Source organism: Apodemus sylvaticus, chromosome X (genome assembly GCF_947179515.1).
Source record: "Apodemus sylvaticus chromosome X, mApoSyl1.1, whole genome shotgun sequence".
Lineage (NCBI taxonomy): Eukaryota > Metazoa > Chordata > Mammalia > Rodentia > Muridae > Apodemus > Apodemus sylvaticus.
This window is the reverse complement of record NC_067495.1, coordinates 115,815,063-115,841,845: the sequence shown is the minus strand read 5'-3', so window position 1 is coordinate 115,841,845 and position 26,783 is coordinate 115,815,063. Positions and strand designations below refer to the sequence as shown.

At 39.9% G+C, this 26,783-nt stretch overlaps 1 protein-coding gene across 2 annotated transcripts in view; it reads right to left on the bottom strand.

The window, feature by feature from the left end:
• Positions 1-26,783, bottom strand: part of Il13ra1 (interleukin 13 receptor subunit alpha 1) — a 58,598-nt gene that overhangs the window by 20,005 nt on the left and 11,810 nt on the right. For both annotated transcript variants that reach the window (XM_052171197.1, XM_052171196.1), the window contains exons 2-8: positions 24,445-24,584; positions 20,471-20,609; positions 18,187-18,307; positions 9,817-10,001; positions 6,999-7,150; positions 2,430-2,477; positions 2,018-2,150 (exon numbers count right to left, since the gene is read on the bottom strand). In XM_052171197.1, coding sequence (XP_052027157.1) covers positions 2,018-2,150; positions 2,430-2,477; positions 6,999-7,150; positions 9,817-10,001; positions 18,187-18,307; positions 20,471-20,609; positions 24,445-24,584 — 918 coding nt within the window. The remainder of the gene's footprint in view (positions 1-2,017; positions 2,151-2,429; positions 2,478-6,998; positions 7,151-9,816; positions 10,002-18,186; positions 18,308-20,470; positions 20,610-24,444; positions 24,585-26,783) is intronic.

Sequence of the window (26,783 nt, the reverse complement as noted above, 5' to 3'; positions counted from 1 at the left end):
TCTAAATAACACCACCAGTGTTGGTCTCTTATTTCCAAGATATGTAATGATAGACTATGGTTTTCACAAGGCTGCATACCCTTTCTGGCTAGGATTACTCAATTGAGGAAGCAGATTTCTATCTCAGAATGGAGCCCTGTGGAGCAGCCTAAGGGGACAAGGAACTACAAAATACATTTGTATTAGTTTCCTACTACAGCAGATTATAGATACTTGAAAAATAGTTTCCTCTCACAACTCTGGAGGTGAGAAGTTCAAAATCAAGATACTGGCAAGGAAGGCCATGCTCTCTCTGAAGGCTCTAGAAAATAATCTCTCACCCTTTTCCAGCTTCTGGCCACTCCTACCATCTTTGGGATTTCTTGGTTGTGACTACCTTACTCCAATATCTTCATCTGACCTCCCTCCCTAGTGTTTCTCTATGTAATCTCTTCTTCTTTTCCCCCCTTAAGTACACCTAGAAGTGGACTCTCTAGATTCTGTCAAGCTTTTGTCTTAGATGAGGTTACTTACACCCCTGATGCAACCTTGGGAGGTGTCTACCTAAACCATGCTATTTTCCTTACCTGGAGAAACTAGGAGATAGTAAGTGTATGCTATTATAAGCTATTAAACTTTGGTTCACTTGTTTGTTTTTTGGTATTTTCTTTTCTTGAGACAGAGTCTTATATAGTAGCCCAGGCTGACCCACCATGCAGTCATGGCTGGGCTCAAAACTTATACCAATTTTCTTGGCTCAATCTTTTGAGTATTGGAACTACGTGTATTAGCCACCATTCCTACCAAATGTGTTGGTGAGCTTTTAAGTATTCTCAAGGTAACTTCATGTACCTTTCAAGACAGATTCCAGTCAGCCATTATGTCCCCTACAATGTGATGCTCCACACATAGATTAAGAAAGGAGCTGCCAGCCGGATGGTGGTGGCACACGCCTTTAATCCCAGCACTTGGGAGGCAGAGGCAGGCAGATTTCTGAGCGCGAGGCCAGCCTGGTCTACAGAGTGAGTTCCAGGGAAGACACAGCTATAGAGAGAAACCCTGTCTCAAAAACCAGAAAGAAAGAAAGAAAGAAAGAAAGAAAGAAAGAAAGAAAGAAAGAAAGAAAGAAAGAAAGAAAGAAAGAAAGAAAGAAAGAAAGAAAGAAAGAAAGAAAGAAAGAAAGAAAGAAAGAAAGAAAGGAAGGAAGGAAGGAAGGAAGGCCACATACTTTGTGTGTTTGTGTTTACATGTGCAAGTGCAAATGCTCATGTATGTACAAACCAGAGTTAAAGTCAGATGCCTTTGTACCATTTTTGCTGTTGTCATTTGTTTTTTGAGACAGGGTTTCTCTGTATGGCCCTGGCTGTCCTGGAACTCACTCTGTAGATCAGGCTGGGCTCGAACTCAGAAATCTGCCTGCCTCTGCCTCCCAGAGTGCTGGGATTACAGGTGTGTGGCACCATCAGCCATCTCTTTTTACCTCACCCTGAAACATCATCTTAACTTGTGAGCTGCAGCAGCACTGCTATCCAATATTACACATGCATTTTCTCTGGCACCCCACTCCACAACTCAAACAAGTCGCTCCCATCCCTTTGAGTATGGCTTGCTCAGCACAGTCACCACCTTCATTTTCAAAACTACATCCAGGTGTATCTCTATTAAATAAACAGTATCTCTATTAAGTAACAGTGAGTAAAGCTTACTGTTACTCTCCTGAGTCCATTAACTGGCATACAGGACAGTCCTTTGGCATGAGTCAACTCAGAAATTGGATGATGCCTGCTTTCTATGTTGTTGCTTGCCTTGCTGATAAAGATGGGGCTGGAGCAGAGTTGAGGATAACATCCTGTCGAACTGTATGTTGTCTATTAACCCTAGCTGATTTGACAGCAATTAAATGGAAAAGAAATGTTTATTTTAAATGCTCTCTGGCATCAAAAAAAAGAATGGCAGCCCCTTTCCAAATCTATTTCATGTTTCAACTTTGTTTTCAGCCATCAGTGCTTTACACCATAATGACATCGGACTCTCTTACCTATACTCTGCACTTCGCTCCAATCACTCCACAGGTCGTTGTCATCAAAGCACAACTTGTTTGTTTTGACTCTTACTCTGACTGTGTAGACAGTGTCAGCAAGAACACCAGGGAATACGAAACAACTTGCACCCTTAGATATAAAATGCATAAAAACATTACCAGGTTATTTCCTTTAACTCTGTTGTTGAGTTATAACGTAATTATTGGCTAAAATCTGTATGGAATTAAGACTCGGATTAAAATTCCAATTATCTGGCTCTGACTCCCAAAAAGCACTGGCAATAGCCTACAGAACAAAACAGTTTCCTTTTCACCACACCATGCATTTCAAATTTACACTGTGCCTGACCTGTCCCACCCCCAGTTACTTGGTGTTCAAGCCCAAACAGCCAAAGCAGAATTGACTGACCTCCATGTTTCTATCAAATTCAGAATTCTGGCATTTGTCATCTTCAACCTTGAAAAAAAAAGTTCCAAATTAAAAAACAAATGGTTTATGTCTTTAGCCATTTCTAACAAGCTTTCCTTGAATCCCATTAAAAGACCATGTGGACTAAAGAGATGTCTCAGCAGCCGCACATGCTCCTCTTCCAGAGGACCTGAGTTTGATTCCAAGCATTGCTGTCAGGCCAGTCACAACCACCTATAACTCCAGTTCCAGGAAATAAGATACAAATTTGAGTTTTTTCAAAAATAGGAAAAAGTTAATCAAGAAAAAAAAAAGATTATTCTTAATAATCAAACTTCTGTCAAAGAAATATTTTTTGAATTTTTTTTTAACATTTTAGTTTTAGTTTGTGAGTACTGGTGTTTTCCCTGAATGTGTGTCTGTGTGAGGATATTGTATCCCCTACAAATAGAGTTACAGACAGTTGTGAGCTGTGATGCTGGGAATTGAATCTTTGGAACCATCTTTTGGAAGAGCAGCAGCCAGTGCTCTTAACCACCGAGCAAGATCTCCAGTCCTTAAGCAAAAATCTTAATCACAAGCTTGTGTCTTTAACTACTAGAGACCACCCTAGTACTCTTCTTAATAGTAGTAACTACCATTTTTCAACTGTCTAGAATGTACTACAAAGATATTTCCCTAAGGGCTTCTGATGTAGTAGCTTATAATAACCCATGAGGTTAATATTATTGGAACCTACATTTTTGAGAAACTAAGGCCAAAGAAACGTTAAGTAACTTTCACACAGCTTATAAGTCAATGTGACTTCAAAGGTCTGTCTCTTTATCTTCAACTTGGACTAAGATTACTTGTACAAATCATCATTAAATAAGGGCGAGGTCTATAGCTCAGCAATAGAACACTTGCCTAGTATGTCTGAGGTCTTAGGTTCAATCCGCAGCAGTTAAAAACACACTAAAGTCTTGTTGAATTAAGTTATATAAGTGGCATACACACACACACACCATATATACTATATACTATATATTATCATATACAATATATAATAAAATATGTAGTATATAACAATAATTGTTATATAAATATTGTATTATATATGTATTATATTAGATAGCATATCATATTATACATATATAATAATGTATAAGATATATGTATATATGCATATAAAACTTCTGAACTAAAGAAAACACATACACCATGGATGTTATACACATAAATTGGAGTATAGTCTACTTGGAATTATTTCTGTTCATGTGTTTGAGTTTAATTCTTTCTTTAAGCAGATGTTCACCAGCTGTTTCCTCCCTAAATGTCACCAGCTCTTTGTGTGCTAATTCTGAGCTTTGCTGATTAGACCTTTATTTTTCTTTCTGAAAGACTACTTGAGGAGTTGTTTGTTGGAATTGCAGTTTGAGTGATGGGTAAACTGGATCATGAACTTGTTCTATCACACCGGGGTATGGTCAGAAGGAGCTTAGATTAGTATTGTGAATAAGGTAGGAATTGTTTTCTTATATCCCATCCCTTCCCTGAAAACTGTCTACTTGGTGTTCTGTGTCCTTGTTTTCCTCCTCTCAACTGTATTAGCAGCTGCTGATCCATACATGAGGATTCACAGTGGAACGAGATCAAATCACAATGACATGCTGACTTTGGCATTTGTATGTTTGGGAAATGGTCCAGGAAAGAAGTGACATCAGTCTGCAGCTTGATCTTTCAAGAGGCACTTGACACTTGTGATTTCTCAGCAGACCAGTGGTTCCAGAAATAGGACACCGGCGCCACCTGCATGGCCTTTTTTTCTGCCTCTGTATGAACGAACTATCAAAACAATAGTCTTTCCTCATCCTGTTGGCCTTTTAGCTATTCAAAGTGCTGATATAGAACATTTAGTGAATGGTACTGAGTTCTAAAATAAGTAGTGGTATGCTGTAGTCTTTGATCTATATTTAAAAGTTCCTTTAACAGGGGTAAAGCGATGGCTCAGCCATTAAGAGCACTGACTGCTCTTCCTATGGAGCTGAGTTCAATTCCCAGCAACTACATGGTGGCTCACAACTGTCTATAACTCCAGATGCAAGAGCTCTCACACTCTCACACAGACATACATGCAGGCAAAATAAAATAAAAATAAAATGTAAAATAAAAAATAAGTAAATTGCTTAATCTGTGAGGTAGTTGTCCGCACCTTTAATTCTAGCACTCAGGAGGCAGAGGTAAAGATAGGCAGATCCCCTGAGTTCAAGGCTAGCCTGGCCTACAGAGTGAGTTCCAGGACAGCCAGAGATACACAGAGAGACCCTGTCTCAAACTCTCAAACACACACACACACACACACACACACACACACACACCAAAAAACAAAAACAAGGAGACTTTTGCTTAAATCTTGTTTAGTTTTTATTTTATGCATGACCACTTTGCCTCCATGTATGCTACATGGTACCTGCAAAGGCCAGAAGATGGCATCGAATCACTGGAACTAGACTTACAGCCATGTGAGTTCTGAGCATCAAACCTAAGCCTCCCAGAAAACCAGCCAGTGTTCTTAGCCACTAAACCATCTCTCCAGCCCCTTTTGCTTAAATCCTGATTCTATCTTTTACCAGAACAGATAAACTTAGAGGTAACTACAATTACAGGGATCAAATAACATGACATAGTAGATCCCCAGGCTTGTGTTTCTAATCGAGAAATTAGTGATTTATAAATGAGAGAATTAAGAGAAAGTGTTTATAAATATACCTACTAAATAGTCACCATTATGAACATATAAGCTGTTGCTCATATCAACAACAGAACAAAGTCGACACTAACCAATGCCTGCTATGTACTTTCAGTGGAGAGGAGAGGCATAAGTGTGATCAGCAGCATAATTGAGGGGCTAAATGAATCAGGAGAAGCAGTACATGTCTCTGCAGTTCACTCAGACGCACCAGGGGAGAAAACAGGCTGGAGTGATCAAAATACTCAGTTTGTTGTCAATCTAAACATCCCCCTCCCCTACACAGATATCATTTCACTTTGCACGGGGACGCCATGCTTTCTAACACTAAGAATGGCTGCATTCGACTCTACAGTTTCATCTGCAAACACCCTGAAGGGCTCTGTTCGACTGTGGAGTTCAAGAATGTCAACAACTAACTTATTTTACTAAGCATTTTAAGTGTTTCATGATAAGCTAAAACAACTAGACCCAGAACGCTTATTGACATGCAAGATACTTGGTTCCTTTAAACACCAGTGTAAGGTGCTTTAATATGGAACTTCTAAAGGAAACAGGCAGGCATCAAATAAAAGTGAGTGGTATACTCCCTGTGGTCTCAAGGCGCCACCTTATGGAAATATACACCTAGCATTTCCTCTGTTTTATCAGAAATGTTTTCAATGTAAATCTTTGATTTTATCACAAATGTTTCTAATTCCACCTTCAATTAATTTAGAAAGAGTTTTTACATCTACCATTTTATATGTAAAATTTTCCATGAAATAGTCAATTTTAACATGTTTGTCTATATATTTCTTCAATTTTACCAGAAATATTTTCTGTGAAAATCTTCAATTTTATCTGAAAATGTTTATAATTCCACCTTCAATCAACTTAGAATTATCTTTATGCCTATCATTTTATCTATATAATTTCCATGATAATCTTTAATTATAACATATTTTTCTATATATTTCTTTAATTTTATCAGAAATATTTTCCATGGTCTGATTTCAAATCTGCACCTAAAATGGATTTTAGTTATTACATTTAGTATGTGTGTGTGAGTGTCTGTGTGTATACATGTGTACATATAGGCATATGACTGCTATGGCACATTTGTAGAGGAAAACTTTCAGGGGTTAGTTCTTTTCTTCTACCCATGTGGGTCCCAGAGATTGAACTCTGGTCATCAGGCTTGGCTGCAAACCTCCTTATCCACTGAGTTATCACACCAACTGACATCACTTCTCCCAATTAAAACGTAGTTAGCAAAGAAACAAAATCTCACAAGAATCTATGAAGCTTAAAAATGAACAATGGGACTGATGCCCTAAGGTTACACCATATTCTGGTGAAGGCCCCACAGAGACTTCTCATTTGCACATTTTGCATTGATTTTTGGACAGCAGACATATGTGTAATCCAACAAACACTGACTCTTCCAATTTGACTGCATTCCTTGCCACAAACTCCACGAAAACCCAATGGCTTTTTAAGCCTCTACACATCTGCAAGATTTTACCTCTGCCTATTGCATAGACATCTTTTTTACACTTACCCATTTTCTAATTGGCAATCTTTGTGAAGAAAAAAAGACAGAGAAACATGTTTGTCAGCTATCACTACCTAACAGCTGTGGCAAATGACAGTGTCTACAACATGGCAGACAACAGCAATGTTTTAGGCAATGTAAACCCTGCAACCAACCATCAAAACTTGCAACATGCCTTAGTTTTTAAAATAATTATCATCATTATCTTCCACAAATGTTGAGCTACTCCTCATTATTATTTTAATATAAGAAGTTCAAGTGAAAGAAAATACTCCAAGAAAAACTATGATCTAACAAAACCTACCTCTAAAACAGTATGTTGGTCCCTTTGAGTACTATTGATTTCCACTTCATAAGATAAGCATCTGCTAATAAAATTCTGAGGATTCTTCCACTGCACAAATAAGGCACCATTTTTGAGGAAAAGATGTTTAATATGTGGAGGATCAGGTTTCACTGAAAGATAGAAGAAAGCAAATTAGTTTCTACATGTTTATTTAATTACATGTATATAAGATGTGATTATATATGTAAACTCGATAATGAAGGTTCACAAAGTTAAATCAAAATAGGGCTGATGGCTTTTAATGGCTTCACATGATCTGATATAGAGTTTGAGAATTTCTGATTAGCCACAATTAGCAGAGGAAGTGTATTTAAATCTGCCCAGTAAAATGAATTTCAGGAGAGTCTTTGGGGTTATCTGGTAAATGACATGAACTCTGATCTGAGTATGGTCAGAAACTGATCAAGGTAGAATCAGGACATCTAGCTGCTACACAGGGAATAAAAAAGAGGCTTTCTGAGATCCAGATGTGCTTCCTCTACACAGGCAACAAAATATGAGGTAGAGGAGGCTTCTGTAAAAGAAGAAAAGGTTATGAATTTGAGGGGGAACAAAAAAAGTTGGAATATGTCTTCTAGTGGGAAGAGAAGAGGGAAGGTGAAAATGATTTAAATTTTAAATATTGCAAAATAAAACCATCTCTCTTTCCACTGTTCAAAAAAGAGGCTTCTGTAGCTCTCCCTCACCAATGCTAATCTAAGACCACAATTTTAACAGTACCCTGGTCTCTATTACAAGCTATGTCATAGCTGTGCTTTGAGAACATTATGTTAAGTGAAATGAAACAAGCAAATCTAAGAGTGCTGTACTTCTATGTGTGTAAAACTCTATAGTAGCTACAGTCATAGAAACAGAAAACAGAAAGGTATTGCCAAGCGCTGCGGGGAAGCAGGATTAATGTTTACTAAGTAATGAGGTAGAATTTCACTTTTGCATGATGAAAACCTCGTAGATGCCAGGTGGTGGTGGCACACATCTATAATCCCAGCACCCCCAGCAGCCAAGAGGCAGAAGCAGACAGATCTCTGAGTTGGAGGCCAGCTGGGGGCTACAGAGTGAGTTGCAGGCCAGCCAGAAATACACAGAGAAACCCTTTCTCATGAAAACAAATAAAAGGAACAAAAGAAAGATTTTTAGAGGTCTGCTGCATAACAATAGGAATATACTTAACAGTACTGTACTTAGAACCCCAATTAAGGATAAAATCTTTTTGAAAGCATTCGCTGGGTCAGTTTGCTTTTGCAGAGGTGAACAATACTCAAGAATAAGGAACAGAATGGGCAATTAACAGAAAACATGTAGAGGTCATCTTGTCATGAAGAATTATTCTTTTTGTCACAGTTAATTCCAGAAAGGACAATAATAATAAACCTTAAACCCTACCTAAGACAATTTGCCAAACAAGCAAGAGGCAAATGAAGGGCTTTGCTTCGGCCAATTCCATGTGATAAACTATCCTGACATCATTCTCTTGGCCTACAAGCTAGGCTGCCTTTGGTCTCCTGATAGAGTTGACTTCCAAGGCTATCTGGAGGAATGATAAGCAGTATTCTGCTTACTTATTTAGAGGAGCATTTGTCAAACGATTCCTCTTTTTGCTATAAATCATCCACTTGGCATTTAGTCAGAATTTGAGCTGCCTGGTAGGTTACTGCAACAAGCAAACCAATATACTGACATTATTTATACACAACTGTTTTTAGATACCTCATGTTCTTTGGCTCTTCATTTTACAAATAAGGAAATACTCAAAAAGAGTCTATATGCTCTGACAAGAGGAGGTAGGAGGTCTTCAACCTAATATTTGTTGTTCAAGTTGAATGAAGCCTTTTGCTGGTTAAATGTTTGTCAGCTTGACATAAACTAGAGTCACCTGGGAAGAGGGAACCTCAATTGAGGAAGTATGTCTATCAGATAGACCTGCAAGCATGCCTGTAGAGCACTTTGTTGATTAATGATTGATGTGGGAGGACCCAGTACACTGTGAGCAGTACCACCTCTGAGTAGGCTGAGCAAGCCATAGGGAGAAAGCCAGTATCAGCCTTCATCCACAGTCCCTGCTTCAGTTCCTTCTTTTGGGTTCCTGCCCTGTGCTTCCTTCAATGATGGGCTATGACATGGAAATGTAGAGAAAAATACATCCTTTTTCTCCCCCAAGTTGTTTTTGACCAGTGTTTGATTAAAAGAACAGAGAAGCAAACTAATATTGGCCACTAACATGCCAACACTTAGACAATTCAGTCAGATATGGCTGTCCTAGAAGTCATGACTGACAATATATGTACCCCATGGACTTCAATATTGTGGATATGGTGGTGAGAATATAGTTCAGTAAAAGAGTATAGTTTAGCATTCAGAGTCCTAAATTCAGTCCTCAGCATTAATAGAAGAATTCTAGTAATACTCTGAGGGATATTGGATCCTATCAAAGCTTTTTCTAGCCAAAAGATTACTAAGGGAGTATATGATACTCTCTTCCAGAGTATGAAAGTGAAAAGAGATCTTCGAGTGAGACAGCTCTGGTTGCAATCTTGGCAGTACAACTGACTGTCCTGTAAATCAACAAGAAGATTGCATGCAGTACTCATGTTCCAGAAGTACCATTTCCAAGCTTGCTTCTTAAAGCATCTATCAAAGAAAAATTTATGTAAATGCAGTCTCTTGTTTTGGGAAGATCTCAGGACCAAACATCATCATCTTCAACTATTTGTTTTAAGGATTCAAAGAACAGGACAACCTTGTATCCATGCTGTCCAAGAGGGTTTTGTAAACTTACCATAGGAAGTTAAAGACACTATTTTGCAGGATGGCCTAATTTTCCCAGCATTATCCTTGACCATTATTTGAATGTTGTGATGTTCAAAACTAGATTCCACTTTAGTCAATTTAAAGGCACAAGCAATGCGTTGACCTTCTCTGTGGATGTTTTCACAATGAAGACTTTTCCCCAGGCTGCTGTACCTACAAGATAAAATGAGACAACACTCTATTATTTTGAACAAGGTCAAGAGGCAAGGGTAGTCATTTTTTTTTTAATGGCTGAAGGAAATGTCCATAAAAAGAAATATCTAGCAAGGTATGCTAGCTGTTTTTAGAAGCCTGTTTTCTAGTTCACTCATTTCTTGCCTCATTTCATATTCGAGAGGAAAAGACCATCCTTTGTTGGTGGATATCAGTATTCACAATAGCCATGGACTCTTGAATCCTGACCTTCCTCTTCTGTACAGGGAAGAAGATCTGAAGCCAGGATGAGAAGTTTTACACCTTCTAAAAATGCAAATATACTGAACCCCAGTGGTTCTCCTGTGCTCTGCTCTGCCTGCTCTTTCTTTGCCTTCTTAGTTTGTTTCCCTCTTTTGTCCCCATTCCCAGGGGTGGAAGACTCACTGACATCCTTCCCTACTTCCACTTTGTGTGTATGTAAATAACCATATGTGGTGTGCACAGATATGGAAACAGAGGCAAGAGAGTGTTTTTCTCAATTGCTCTCCACTGTGTGAGACTCACTGCAGTAGTTTTGGTTACATTCACGGATCAGCCAAGGAATCCCTCCATCTTCTCCACCCCAGTATTAAGATTAAAGGCATACACCACTGCACCCTGCTTTTTAAAAAAGATGGATGCTAAGTATCTGACTACAAACCCTCATGCTTACAAGGTAAGCAGTGTACTGACAGGGCCGTCTCCTCAGCCCCTCTCCTTCACTATTTCCAATTCCGTGTCCACCCATTCTCAGTTTTTCACACACACCCCCATCCTTCGACTTTAATTTGAATTCTTTTTTTTTTTTTTTTTTTTGAAACAGGGTTTCTCTGTGTAGCCCTGGCTGTGCTGGAACTCACAATGTAGACCAGGCTGGCCTTGAACTCAGAAATCTGCCTGCCTCTGCCTCCCAGAGTGCTGGGATTACAGGTGTGCATCACCACTGCCCTGCTTAATTTGCATTCTGGAGAACACCTAAAGCTGACCATTTACCTCAGAATTCTTCCTAGAGATTCCCCGCCCCCACTCCCAGAAAGTGTCTCACTGTATAGGTCTAGCTGCCTTGGAAATAACTCTGTAGACCAGACTGATCTGGAAATTACTGAGATCAACCTGCCTCTGCCTCATGAGTGCTGGAATTAAAGGCCTCTGCCACCGTGCTGCACACCCCAGATTTCTAACTATCCAATTTGCATGTTTCATTCTCCCCTCTTGCCTCAGAGTCATTGTCTGAAGACTTCATATGTACTTCCTGCCCCCACACACTGATCTGCCATTTCTGCCAATTTTTGCATTTCTACCACTCAGAGCTCATTTTCTCTATGGTCCTTAGATACTTTGAAATTATCTCTCTCTCTCTCTCTCTCTCTCTCTCTCTCTCTCTCTCCCCCTCCCTCCCTCCCTCCCTCTCCATTCTATCACCAAATTCTGTTTGCCAGATATGCTTAGAGTCTTATCTTCTATAATATTCCCACAGGCCCCCCCTCAAATTCATGATCTCACTGTTGCAGATTTCATATTTGACCTCCATGACCTTCATTTTATTATCCTCCCATTATTGCCAGATCAACATTCATCAAAATTCATTGAGCTACTAAGATTGGAGCCGCTCAGGTCACACTCCTTCCAATACAAACTACCCCATTGGGACACACAATGGCTTTCTAAGTATCCCCTCTACCATCTAGCTTTCATAAGTGGTACTTCTGGCACCCTAAATCTAATTTCATCTATATACACACTTTCCACAGTGACCATGAGCACCCAGCCAATGAATAGTATTCCTCCCTCCCTCTCTCCTTCCGTCACTCTCCCCCTCTCTTTCTCTCTTTCTTCCTTCCTCCCTCCCTTCAAGGTCATCCCCCTCCCCTCTTCTCTCTCATATCAGCTTTCAGAGACCTCTGTTTTTTAGGAACTAGTACAAGACAGTGTCAAGTCTTACATCATCTGCCACAATTGGAATTGTGCAGATTCTGCAGAAAAGAAAGACATTTTTAATAAAGAATAGAGAGTCCCAAACCCCTGACCTGTAACTTCAACATTATCTGTAGTTTTTCCTGAGCTCAGGAATCAGGACTCTGGCAGAAGTGCATGTTCTGCTGAAAATCAGTTTTTTTTTTTAAATGAAGATGTAATAATATTTATTCCTGAAAACAGTACAAAGAAGTTTTCTGCTACAGAAAATGTCTTTCAAGAGACAGTTCATTACTCGGTGTTGTTGTTTTTGAGACACAGGGTCTTAAAGACTAGAATGTCCTCAAATTCACCATGTAGTCAAAGATAAACTTGAATTCCTGGCATCCTCCACTCTCCACCTCCACAGTTCTGGGATTATAAGCGAGTGCCATCCTGACGATCATGATCATCTAACAGCACAAAACCTCTCCTCTAGGTTATAACTCTCTCTGGATCATAAGAGAGAATTTTTAAAAGTTAAATTGCTGTCTTGAGTACTTTGGGGATTAGACAGTCCTGGAATGTTTTCCACCCCAAACAGAAACCAAAGCTACTAATGACATTTTTTTTGCATAACAAAAACTTGTGATTAATGTGCCTTTGAAAGGACAATGAAAGGAACTCCTGTCATGCAGAGTCTTTAGGTTCATCTTTCATTTTGTCTGAGTCCTCGACTCTGAAGATGACTGATGTAGGGGGACAAATCTTTTCAGGTCAGGCCCCTTCCAAAGCAAACTATCCTGCTGGGACACAAGTCACTGCTCTGGGTTTGCAAACAATAATTTTCAGTTCAGAAAACAACTCCCTATTTTCTGTCTGGGGATTAGGGCAAACAGTTTGGCATTTTGTACAATGTGATGTACACTGGTACATAAGGAAGGCATCCTGGGTGTTTGCTAGTCAATACCACATCTGGAGTTCTGATTTGAAAAGGGAGCAGGAAGAATGAGCTGGATGCCAGTTCCACGTGGTGGAAGAAGAGGGCAGCACTAGGTGCTGGCCTTCTCTGCAAGGGAATACAAATAACTACCAAATACCAGTATCTACAGATGTCACGAACTGCCCTATTGATCACGAGTCACTGTTCCAAACACTTCATATAATAGCCCTCATCAATATTCAAAAGTAAGTATTATCACTACCTCCATTTTACAGATGATAAATCCAAGGCTTAGAGATAATTAAGGCTCATTTCTAGTACAGATTTGAACACACACACACACACACACACCATGGCATTAGAATGAAGAATTTTTGGAACTGTAAGAAGAGAAGCCATGGGGGAGCAACACTGTACAAAAGAAAGGTACCATCCAGGTAAAGTCACTTGTGACCTCTGGAACTGGCTAGTGAGACTGAGTCCCTAAGGTTTTAATTTCATTTAAATTAAATTGCAAACAGTCTGTGGTGGTTTGAATGAGAATGGTTCCCATAGGCTCATATATTTGAATGCGAGGTCCCCAGTTTTTCAAACAGTTTGGGAAGAATTAGGAGGACATGTTGGAGGAGGTGTCACTGGGAGTGGATCTCCAGGGTTCAAAAACCCACACCATTCCCAGTGAGCGTTCTTTCTGTCTCACAGTCATGGATCAATATATGAGCTCTCAGCTACTATTCTAGTGCAATACCAAGATCCTCACCAAGATCGTCACTGACTCTAACCCTCTGGAACTGTTTGCCTCAGAATTAAACACTTTATTTTATAAGCTATCTTGGTCATGGAGTCCTAGCACAGCAATAGAAAAGTAACTAAGACACAGTCATACACTGCTAGCATCTCCTGTTTATATTATGGGAAGAACCTCTGACAAACAGCCAGCTCTGGAAACACTTTGAGAAAGAAGCAGGATCTTTGATACATGACTCTTGGGAGCCAGTGAACCACCGATTTCCAGATCACTTCTTGAGCCATGTCCAATTGTAGGTGGTGCCCTGCCAAAAGGTATCAACATGGGACTGAATGCCAACTAAAACACTGTCTCCTCTCAACCTTGAAAAGAGCCCGCATCACCCCAGAGAAGAATGCTTCTCCAAGTTTATCCAAAGGGGACACTGTTTGAATGGTTTGTATTGAGATTTGGTTTATACTAGTATATCTCCAGGGAATGAGGCACTTCCCTATTTTTCTCTTCTTTTACTAGATCTTCATAGATTAGTACACCCCAACTTTAAGAGCTGGATTGCTTTCCTTCATAGTCTGTCATGGATTGAGGTAGTCTTTTCTAATTTTCTTTCTAATCCCTGCCTGTAGGCACATTTCTAAAGGAATTCTGTGTTTCTAATCATAATAATTCTGTGGTTAATAGCATAATAAACCTAGGGATTCTACCAATTCTTATGGTTATCTTTAAAGCCTGTAGTAACAGCTTTCCACAGACTTCACTACAGCACACAGCCAGGAGGCTTCCAAAGGATTATTCTGTTTGTTTCTCGGCTAGCAGATACACTCAATTCTTTTTTTACTCCTGCACTATAGTAATGCTGTGTTGCTTATACTTCTTAGTCCTCACCCTCTCCCTGAATGTTCTCTAGTTTCGGATTCTACTAACAATTTCACAACTGATTTATTAAACGCCTACCCCATGTGTCAAGTACTGGGGAAAACACAAAACAAAGTCCCTGCTCTCAAAGGAGATTGCCGCCTGGAGAAGGGAACTACCAGTAAGTAAACAGGAAATGACACCACACCACACAGAGTACTGTGACACACACAAGTACAACTGGGGATATGTCTTCAGACTTACGAACTCAGAGAAGATTCTCTGAAAAGGAAATTGCATCTGAGCTGAGCTGAGGACAAATGAGAGGCATTAGATGAAAGGGCAAGGGGTAAGCTATGAGAAAAGGCCAAGGGTTCCTATTATTCTGTGTAAATATCCCTGTGTCAATACCAATATTGTGTGTATTGAAGTCAGTGTAAAGAATGGAAACAAATTCAATATAGGGTATAAGAGGGGCAAAGGCCCAAGAAGAAGGATGAGTCAGGCTAGCCAGGTGAGAAGAGGTTCTGTGTAAATATCCCTGTGTCAATACCAATATTGTGTGTATTGAAGTCAGTGTAAAGAATGGAAATAAATTCAATATAGGGTATAAGAGGGGCAAAGGCCCAAGAAGAAGGATGAGACAGGCTAGCCAGGTGAGAAGAGGTTCTGTCTGTCATGTTTAAAAGTATGAACTTTGCCATAATGGTACAAGAGGGTCACAAGAGCCTTAAAAAGGTGAGCAAGTAAAACTGCAAAGCTTCCAATGAGAACTTTTATACGGGGATGGACCACATGACTATAGGCACCACCTGCCTTTACCTGTGCTGTGTCTCAAACTTATCAGGCTGAGCCTCTCACACAAGGGAGACGAGAGTTACTACACTTAGGAGGGATTTCGTTCAATAATTCCTGTGATTTGAGGAGACTGGCATGCCAAGTCTGGTTTATACAAATGCACTGTTCATGAATATATTGAAGTATCACACGGTAGCCTATGCATCATTTAAAAATAAATTTAAATGAAAAAAATATGGGGATTTTGCCCTTTGTCCATGATCTGCCCATGAATGTTTTAATATAGTACAAGTATTTTCCATGATGTCATCAGGCTAAATGGTCACTGTAGGATGATTTTTTTTTCCTTTGTGCATGTGCCCTACCACTGAGTCACAGCCATAATTTGACATTGCAGGACATCTATCTTCAGAAGTCCTAGAGAGTGTCCCAGACATGCCTTTCTCTCAGGACTTTCTCTCAGAACTGTTTTATCAAATAAGAGAACAAGGCCATATAGAGGACAGACCCCCCCTCAAGACTAGACTCCCTTCTCCATCCAGCTGTCGCAGTGCCTCGATGTCCTTGCCCTAATTAGATTGACTTTTTTGTCCATTTGCCATAAACCTAGACAGATCTGGAAAGAGGGAATCTCAGTTGAGGTATTGCTTCCATCAGATTGCTTTGTGGGTAATCTGTGAAGCATTTTTTCCCACTAATGACTGGTGTGGGAGAGCCCAGCACACTGTGAATGACATTACCCCTGGGCATATATTTGGTCCTGGGCTGTGTAAAAGTCAAACTGAGTATGCCAGGGGGAGCAAGCAAGTAAGCAGCACTCCTCTATGTCCTCTATTTTAGTCCCTGCCTTTAGGTTCCTACTTGAGTTCAAGTCCTGACTTTCCTCCAAGATGGACTATAAACTATAGGTTGAAATAAGCCCTTTCATTCCCTAGCTGCTTCGTGTCATTTTTATATGGAAATAGAGATGCAGATGAATACAATCCTCACAACTGAGGGGGATAAAGGAGGGTGGGAACAGCAGGGCTATCAGAGTCCATGACAACTGATTGCACATTTCAAAGACTAGAAATGAGTTTGAAGGCTGTCAGTACACAGAAATAACAACATTTGAGGAGACATGGTAATTAGCATAACTTGGCTACTGCACAAAGTATATATGAACCAAATTACAATACAGTACTTCACAAGTTTGTACAAATTTAGCATTTTTAAAAATGATTAAGTTACCCATGAAGTATTCTGGGTCTTCCCCCCGCCCCCCCCCCCCAAACAGGGTTTCTCTGTGTAGTACTGGCTGTCCTGGAACTCACTCTGTAGACCAGGCTGGCCTCGAACTCAGAACTCCACCTGCCTCTGCCTCCCAAGTGCTGGCTATCCATGGTCTTTATAAAGACCACTGCCTGGCTATCCAGGGTCTTTATAAAGAATAAATAGACCATATTTTAAAAATCCCAATCTCAGCCAGGCATGATTATCCAGGAATATTGCCACAGTTTAAGGCCAGTCTGGGATACACAGTGAGTTCTAGGCCAGCATAAGCTATAGCGTGAGAACCTGTTTCATAAACAGAGAAAGGAATGAACTATTAATTCTTTATATGTATATAAGTACATAAATGGCTCTCAGGGGAATTGTGATGCTTTTTTTAAAAGCCAGTTTTATGCGATATAGGCTGTAGAATTCCATTCCATTTCAGTGACATTCTTGAAATAACAAAATTATATAGATGGAGGACAAATTAGTGAATGGTTGCCAGAGGTTAGAGACCAGGGAGAGGGAAATAAAAAACAAGATGGGCTGTAGGAGATGACTATGACTATGAAATGGGCAACTGGAGGGAACTGGGTAGCAATGGAGCCATGTGATAAAACTGCAAATGCTTTAGAGTTTACCACTGAGAAAAAAAGAAATGAAAAGAATACAGGGGTCTTTCCATATACATGCTGCAATATTGTGTGAATGGGCTTTTAAAAATAGAAAGTCTTTTTAAGTAAATGTATTTTCTACTCAACTGTCTATTCTTCTTGTGGTGTTTTGGTAATTTGCTTTTTGATTCTTTTCCTTCTTTTGTTTTGTTTTGTTTGAAGGGTGAAGAATTTCCTTTTCTTTTTCTAGTTTTAAAATTTCTCATTGCATTTATTTATAGGTATTTATTTATTTAGTGAGAGATATACATGTCACGATGTATGTATGTGTGTGAGGCTCAGAGAACAGCCTGCAGAATTTACCACGTCGGACCCAGAGATCAAATCCAGATCCCTAGGCTTGGAAGTAAGTGTCTTTACCTGCTGGGCCCTTTTCTTTTGCTTTTTTAGATTAAATTTTGGGTTGCCATAGCAACCAATGGGGTTAATTATGAATTACATATCTACTGTCTCCATAGAAAAGAGCAGGCTGGAGCTGAGTAACTAGCTCAGTGGGAGGACACTTTCCTAGCATTTTGCAAGGTGCTCATTGTTGGTTGTTTTTGAGATAAGGTCTCTCTACAGAGCCCTGGCTGTTCTGGAGCTTGCTATGTAGACTAGGCTGGTTTCAAACTCACAGACATCTGCCTGCCTCAGCCTCCTGAGTCCTAGATTTAAAGGCGTGCACTACCATGCTTCAGCCAAGGCCCGGATTTTTATCTCCATCATCGCATACAAAAAAAAAAAAAAAGGCTGTTCAGAGCAAAGCTTGGTGGTACATGCCTTTTATCATAGCACTAAGGAGACAGAGGCAGGTGGATCTCTGTGAGTTCAAGGCCAGGCTAGTCTATAAAATGAGTCCAAGAAAGCCAGGGCTGTTATGCAGAGAAACCCTGTCTCAAAAACAACAACAAATGACTGTTCTTTTTTTTTTTTTTTTTAAACAAAGTTAAACCCAAAGGCTCCCAACACAATCAAAATCAATGATCCAGTTAATCAGCTGTGTGTACAATACATACTCACCAATAGTAAAGAGTATAGTTTGTGTCAGGGCTTGTATTCCTTCCAGGGAGCCAGGAACACTTCATATAGCTCAGGTTGTGCCAAATGCACTTGAGGTCAGTCACGGCGGACTCAGGATCACCTAGAAGATCCAGATAAAAGTCCTTGTCATAGAAAACAGTCAGCAACCCAACCCCTAATCTCACACTCACTTCACCAGAAGTCACCCAGGACAGTGAAAATACAAATGTAATTGTTCACAGTTTTCTTTCTTACCTCTTTTAACTAGAGAGAATGGTTAAAAGTCAAATAATATTTCAACCCTATGAAATGCCTACAAAATAACTAAATGAACATAAAAATGCAAATAGCCCCTGTGTTTTTGTCATTTTAATATTTATTTTAATTAAAATATAATTATATCACTCTTCTTCCCTTTCCTGCCTCTAATACCCCCCATGTCTCCTTCACTTTCTCCCAAATTGATGTCCTCCTCTTCTTTGGTTATTAATGTTAAATACATATGTGTAAGTATATGAATATAGCCAGCCAAGTTTGTTTTTGTGTTTGTATTCATGATTTCAGGGCTGAATTCTTAGTATTGTGTATCTATATGTGGATTGTGTGCCTATGAGTACATGTCGCTACAGAAGTCAGAAGCATCCAATATCTAGAGCTGGAGTTAGAGACGGCTGTGAGCAACCTGACATGGATACTTGGAACCTAACTAGGGTCCTCTGGAAGAGGCAAGCCTTTTATAAAAACACAATTTACTTTCCTCTCTTCTTACCAGGGGAAGTTCTATGGGAACATAAGCACAACGTAAGATTTAAGAGCTTTGTTGTCTGCTGTGGTTGTAGGGATTCCTTTTCCTAGATCCCTCTTTTCTGACATGGTTTTCTAAGTAGCCTAGGATGGCCTAGAACTTGTCATGTAGTATAGACTAGCTTTGAGCTTGTAATTGTCCTGCATCATCCTCCTGAATACTGAGATTAGAGATGGGTATCATCAAGATGGCTGTCTTATCTCTTGTTAACTCTTTGTTTGGCTGGCTAATTTTAAAGGACTGGCTTATTCTCCTGGGTTCAAACAATTCTTCCTCTCTTGGCCTCACAAGTACATGTGACTACAGGCATATGCCGTCAAACTTGGCCTGAAATCCTCCCATCTCTTTTGATAAAGATTTCACTTATCATGTCTCTACACTAATTCAATGCCTATGTTTAAAGTGTCATCGTTCATTCTCATGCTCCTTGAAAGAATACTCCACTGAGCCATCGCAAACTATTTTATGTCACAATATAGTTGCTTTTCGAAGTATTAAACACCTAGAAAGTACAAATACAATAGGCCAAGCCAGTTTAAATCATGATCTCAGTTGCCTCACAGTCCTACATTTTATACCTTTAAAATCAGTACTTCATATGTTCTTTTGATCAGTGCAAAGCAGAGAGAACTGAAGAAGCAGCCATAAAGTGCTAGGGTTTGGAGTTTGGAGGTGAAGCCTGGTCCTGCCTAACAAAGGGCCAAGATAATATGAAAGAAAAAAAAGGAAAATGTGCTAAGTATTTATTGTAATCCTCTCAATGATGGTAAGAGGCAGGTACTCCCATCTTTAGATGAGGAATATAGTTGGGGGGGCGGGTATAAACAATTCAAGGTCACACAATTAGTAGCTTGGCAAAGCTGGGATTTAGACTCTGGTAGCTGGTGTTTGGTAGCCTTGCTTTTAATTAATGCAGGCTCCTCCCTGTGTACAAGAGGCAGAAGGACTATCAGTGAAGTGGTACTAAGGGACAATGCGCCTCACCACACAAGAGCTTTTCCTTTGACTAGTCATGTACTCAGGCTAGGCTAGCATGATTATTCTCCACACCAAACTAATCTCCATATGTCATGAATCAGACAGTACTATAGGTTCCATAAAAGCACTGGGTTTGAAGACCTAGAGCAATGTCAATTCACCTTCTCTCTATCATGAAACAGATCAGGGTAACAATGCATGCCTTCCTTAGTCCAGATAAGTGGGCAAGGCACATTTTAGGGAGGAAGGAAGAGAGAGAGGAAGGGAGGAGGAGTATGTGTGTTCATTTTTCAAATTATAAAAGAAAGCATTCTAACTATGTAGATATCATTATTATTCAAACTCTCTGTGAGCAACTTGAAGTGGCAACATCCTCAAACTTCTAGTACAGGTCCCAATACTTATCTGACTCAGTAAAACTTTGAGAATGAAATGAACTCATCACCAGTGAGGACACTGAGAAACTGGGGACACTCTGGAGCTACTATTTGTATCTGTTACCTTTAGGTGGGGAGATGCACTTTTTCACCAAAGGGCCAGGCTTCTCACTTTCATTGGCACTACACTGGGACCCCACTTGCAGACATATTTTCTCATCTAGGGGTAATTCCTCTTCACGTCGAGTTTCAGGAGCAATTTTCTGAGAGTAGAAAGAAAACAAAAGAAAAGAATAAAGAAAAAAGTAACTTCTACAGAAAACACACACACACAAAAGACACTTAAATTAACAGTCTTAGCAGATCCAAATGTTTAAGAAAAATGATCAGTTCTTAAATGGTCTATGTAAGTGATGTTGAAGGAGTTGTTTCACTCTTTTGCCATGCCTGTAGACATTCAGTAGCGTCTCAGTCCTGGTTTTGGTTGTCATAACTTTGAAGCAGAGGAGCAAGATACTACTGACATTTAATGGATAGAGGCCAGGAATAATATCCAACATCCTATAATAAACAGATTATCCCACCCTTCTCCCACGAAAAATAATTAGCCTACTAATAAATTATTAGCCTACATCAGGCACCAAGAGTACCACCCATCACTTTATCTAGTGTAGATAAAGACAAATTTCCACATCTGAAAGTAAAACTATTATAAGATTTACCTAAAGTTAACATCAACTTTCTACAAGCAAACTGAAAGGAAGCAATTATTAAAATTCCCTCAAGATCAAGGTTAAAAATAAGTCACATCAAAACTCCAGTCATCATGGAGATCTCTGGAGAAGAGGTCCAAAGGGACACTTTATTAAGCACTTTTTCTGTGGTGTCTGAGTAATTTTCAAGGGTTGCTAAATATACACTTCCACACTTCATCTGGAACACAGATAAGGAAGCTTCGTGGAACAACAGAGGCCCCAGACATCTCAGATCAGACACCAGAAATCTAAGACTAAATCACAAACCTGCTTGTTATGCCTCAGGCCAAAGTTATTATGGACCTCTCTAGGAAATTAACATTTCCAGAGGTGAGAAGAATAAGTAAGAATGAAGCTGCTTTTAAACAGAGTTCCAAAGATTGCACTTCCTGTTTTGTAAAAGTTTCTGACTCAAGTTTCCCATAGTATTTCCTTTCATAATTTCCTGGTGGCCATGAAGAAGGAAGAAATGGTCACGTCGCTTAATCTACCACCTCAAGCAGCCGAAGATATTTTACATGCCTGCTGCTGGATGGGAATGAGGGACACCTGAGTCGCCTCTGAAACCAGGAAATGAGGATGCTCTCAGGAAGTCACCAACAAACCCATGATGAATATACTGGAGCCAAGATATGCACATAGAGACAAAATCATTCTTAGGCACAATTAAGATAGTGAGCTGTAAAAGTGGGGTGGGATGACAGAAAAATAGATCTTTTCTGTTTTTGTTTTTGTTTTGGGTTTTTTTTTTTTTTGAGACAGGTTTTTTCTGTGTAGCCCTGGCTTTCCTAAAACTCACTCTTTAGACCAGGCTGGCCTCGAACTCAGAAATCCTCCTGCCTCTGCCTCCCAGAGTGCTGGGATTACAGGCATGTGCCACCACCGCCCAGCTAAAATAGATCTTTTCAAGTAAAATCCTGGCTCAGAGAAAAGAGGTAGTGACTTAACAGAGACATGGAGAATCTAGCAAAATAATGCTTATCGTTACGGGGCCTCCAGCTTGCTATTCATAGCCAAGGGCATTTTCACAAGGAATTCTTGATTCTTTGCCAAGAAACCTACTTATCATTTGGCTTCCCACATAGGCCTCTGCCTACCAGGATGTAAAAGTACAGTGTTGACAGTCTTCCTGGGATGCCTCCTCATTTTATGATTGTCCCTTTAGAAATGAATGTGTGCAGAGGAAGAGAAGTCTTTGACAGAACCCATTAAACTCAAGACCAGCCCCGCCCTGGAGAGAGTGAAAATGGTGGTAGAAAGGCTTCCAATGTTAAGTCTCACCGATGTCCCTATTTTACCCATTACAGGTTGCTAAATGAGCCTTGCTTACTCACAGATCATTCCTAATTCTCATCTAGGACATACATTCATTCTAAGGACACCATGGGAAAATGTAATGGCAAACCTCATAAATTAGGGTTAGGAACATAGCTCGGTGGTACAGCACTTGTCTCGAAAGTGTGATGCCTGAGTTCAATCCCTAGTATCACAGCTTTTGATGTTTCTTTTTTAAGATAAACTTTTTTACTTTAAAAAGATTTTTTTTTAAAGATCATAAATTAGGATCATGGGTGGGGGGGGCGGATTTTACTTCTCTTACTATATTAGATGCTGTTCAAGTTAGAGTTTTTTATACTATCAGTTTAAAATTAGAATTGCTTTGGACGTAAATTTGAATTTTATCTTCTAGGTATATGGATAATAAAACAAATATTTAAAGATAATAATTTTAAAAGTCTCTTTCCAAGATGGTACATGACAGTAATCCCATTGTTTGGGATGTAGAAGCTGAGGAATCAGGAGCTAAAGGCCAGCTAGCCTCGGCTACATAATGAGACAGAAACCAGCCTGAGAAAGCCTGTCTCAAAAAAAAATCTCCAACTTTGAAGTATGTAATATTAAATTGGTATGAATAAAATAGGAATCTTGAATATTAATGATCACCAAGTCTAATGTATCTCTGTATAAGACAAGAAACAAAATTTCTCCCAACAGATCCTAATGAGGTATGTGTAACTTTCAGTTTTGGTGGATCATTCCACTGGTAGCTGCTATAATGGCAGTATTCTTCACCTCTCTGGGAATCTGGCCTTCTTGTAAAATTTATCTAAGCCTAAGGCTACAGTCCTGGATTTCTCTCTCTCCCTGAAGAGGAACGCCCAGTTGGCTCCATCACACACCTTTTCCTGACTCTCGTTTTCTCGCAGCAGTAAAGGGAGCCAGCCTTGGCTTATGCCTCTGTGCATGCTTGGACTGAAGGGCCTCTGATTCATTTGCCCAGTGGGACTTCCCTATCTCTTGGTGATGAAAGAAAACCTAAAATGCATTGCCAGAGCTGCCTCAGCTCGCCAGATTGGGGAACTAATAGACAGGGATAAAGCAATCATGGAGGGAAACTAGTGATATCAATCTTTTGCTTTTCAAAACTTCTCCAGAGATCTCTCTAATCTTGATAAGCCTCTCTTGTGCAAACTGCAAATACACTATAGACTTGATCTTATTTAGCAACTTGGGAGCACCGGGCTTCTGCCTAAGCTACCCCTGTTCAATAGGCCTAGGGGTTAGTTACAACCCTAAAGAGGATATTGAGGTTGCATCCAAAGGACAGGAAAAGAAGCATTGCTCTTGCCACTCATTCTTAGCCTCGGGGCAGTAAACTCCAGGAAATCTAGATAATACTAACTCCTCAAAATCCTGGATCCCCCAAAACACCTCTCTCACTACACAAAATGAAAGAAGATGGAAACTCGCCAAAATAATTGAATATATGTACCAAAAAGACGCCAACTATCCAATCCTGCCAGCAACCACTCATTTAAATCAGCTGACTACTTCTAAGGCATGGTTTACCTTTTTGCCCTGTTATTTTTCTCAGGCACCAGGAAATGCAAACCCACCCACCACTAACACTTTTCCATGGCATTTACCTTTAGATGACAAAGTTCTTGCACATCTAATCTGTATACATGATTCGTGAGATGCTAAATGTGAAAAAATTGCTCTGAAACTGAGTGTCACATGAATACCAGAACACAGAGCTACAGATAAGAATATAAGAACAAACTCAGAAAGAAGAGAACTGGTTATGTATGGGTGCCAAATGCATACAGCTATCTAGTATATCCTGTAGGAACAGTTATTTCAACCATCAAATAATTAGCTAGTTTTTTCAGAGGTTTGATTTTGCTGAGAGCTGTTTCTATAGTTCTCCCCAGTTGAAATTTGAGGAAAAGCCTAAAATAAAAGCGCCACTCTGAAGATTACAGTTTGACTCATTCTTGGCTTTGATCCACAGTGTTTGGTCACGTTACCTGAGCCATGGCATGTATTGTAGCAAACTTACCTTATCCTGTTGGTCATCAAAGTGACTAAAATATCTGAGACTGCAATTTGGACTGGCTCCCTCAGGAGGATTCCATGTCCATATTATTGTGCAGAGATTTTCGACAGAGACACTCAAATTCGTCACAGGTGGCTGAACTTCTGTTCAAAAAAAAAAAAAAGGCAAACATTTATCAGTGCCAGCCAGAATTTTTAATGGTTTATTTAATCTATTCTCCCATATCCTAGAGGCCAATAACAACACAGAGTTAATGATACCCAACATTTGCTGAGACAAACTGTGTTACACTTTCTACATATTAATCAAACATCTCCATAGGGCCCCTTTGAAATAAAGACTACTGTTGGCTTCATTTTAAAAACTGTGATGACTATTTGGGTGTGGTGATTCACATCTGTAATCTCAGCACTTGGGAGCCAGAGGCAATAGGATTGTCCAGCCAGAGCTACATAATAAATTCAAGGCCAACATGAGCTGTCTCCAAAAAAGGGGGGGGGCAGCATGAGGGGTTTGTGGAGGGGAAACCGAGAAGGGAGATATCATTTGAAATGTAGATGAATAAAATAAAATGATTAATAAAAAGAAGAAAAGAAACAGAACAAAGAAAGAAATAAGGGCAAAGGAAGAGGAGGAAAAGGAAGAGAAGAGGGAAAAACAGGTTGTCAAGGTAACTCAATGGATAAAGTCACCTGCCCACAAACCTGGAAACCTTAGTTCAATCCCCAGCCTCTACAAGGTAGAAGGCTAGAACAGACCTTTGAGAGGTGTTTTCTGACTCTCACACACATGCAGTGGCATGCATGTGCAAGCAAACACATACACTACACTTTTAACATGATAACAGCAACATAGGCACAAGGAAGTTAGTTGCTTCACCTCATACTGCATGACCAGTGACACAGGTGGGACTGCAGTAATATGGCTTGCTGTCACCTTCTTTTTTTTCAGATAGTTTCTCATGGAGCTCAGACCAGCTCCAAACTCACGGTCTAAGCTGGCTGTGTACTCCTGACCTACCTCTACCTCTCAATTGGTACAGTTCCAGGTATGCACCACTGTGGCACATAAGTTTCCTTTCTTTCCTTTTCTTTGTGGTTCTATGAATAGAACTTAGAACCTTGAGCATAAGGAGGCATCTCTGTCACTAAGCTACATCTCCATTTCTAAGGGCAAGGGCTTAGTTAAATATAATTAATATAAAAATAACATACTTTCCTTAGTATCCATGTGAGGTCTATTCTGGAACCTTATTTGGAAAACGAAATTTGCAAACGTCTCTGTATAGCATAGTTCATGTACATCCTTCCACATACTTTTTTTTTTATTAATCAGTTTATTCGTTTACATTTTAAATGCTATCCCTCTTGCTTGTTACCCCTCCACAACCCCCCCCCCATTCCATCCTCCTTCTACCCCCTCCCCTTTGCCTCTATGAGGGTGCTCCTCCACCCATTCACCCACTCTCACCTCATTGATCCCCCTTCTCTGGGGCAACAAGCCTCCACAGGACCAAGGGCCTCCCCTCCCATTGATGTCTCATCCTCTGCTACATATAGAGCCAGAGTCCTGACTCCCTCCATGTGTACTCTTCTGTTGGTGGTTTAGTCTTTGAGAGCTCTGGGAAGGGGGGGTGTCCAGTTAGTTGATATGGGGTTGCTATCCCCTTCGGCTTTTTCAGTCCATCCTCTAGCTCTCCTATTAGGGTCCCCGGGCTCAGTCTGATGGTTGGCTGTGAGTATTGTCATCTATATTGGTCAGGTACTGGTAGAACCTGTCTGGGAACAGCCACATCAGGCTCCTGTCTTCCACAAACTTTAATGGTACATAGATCAATGTATTGTTTGGAGGAATAATAACTAGCCAAACTAAATTATAACATGTTCAGTATAGATATCTTACTTTTTCTTTTGTTTTTAATCTATAGACAACTGACCAACAAACACAGAGCCCATGAATGAGGAGGCTATGGATTCTAATTTCTTTATTGCTTTGGTAATAGACTTCACTATGTAGCTTTGGCTGACCTAAAACTGGCTATGACTATGTGAATCAGGCCGGTTTTGAACTCACAGGGACCTATCCATCTTTGTTCCCTAGTGCTGGGACTATGGACTCTTAAATATTAGCAGTCCCAAGATTCTTCCTCCAGGATATTGGGGTTCCTAACACTCAATGCGAACAATTTACTCGGCTGTTTTGTGACTTTGCAAACCAGGTTTTCAGATGTGCTCTCTTCAGTTATCCTCAGAGTAACATGTCCTGATCCTTGGGTTTTTTGTTTTGTGTTTTGGTTTTCTTTCCAATATAGCATTTCCAATGAAGTACTAAGAAGGAAATTT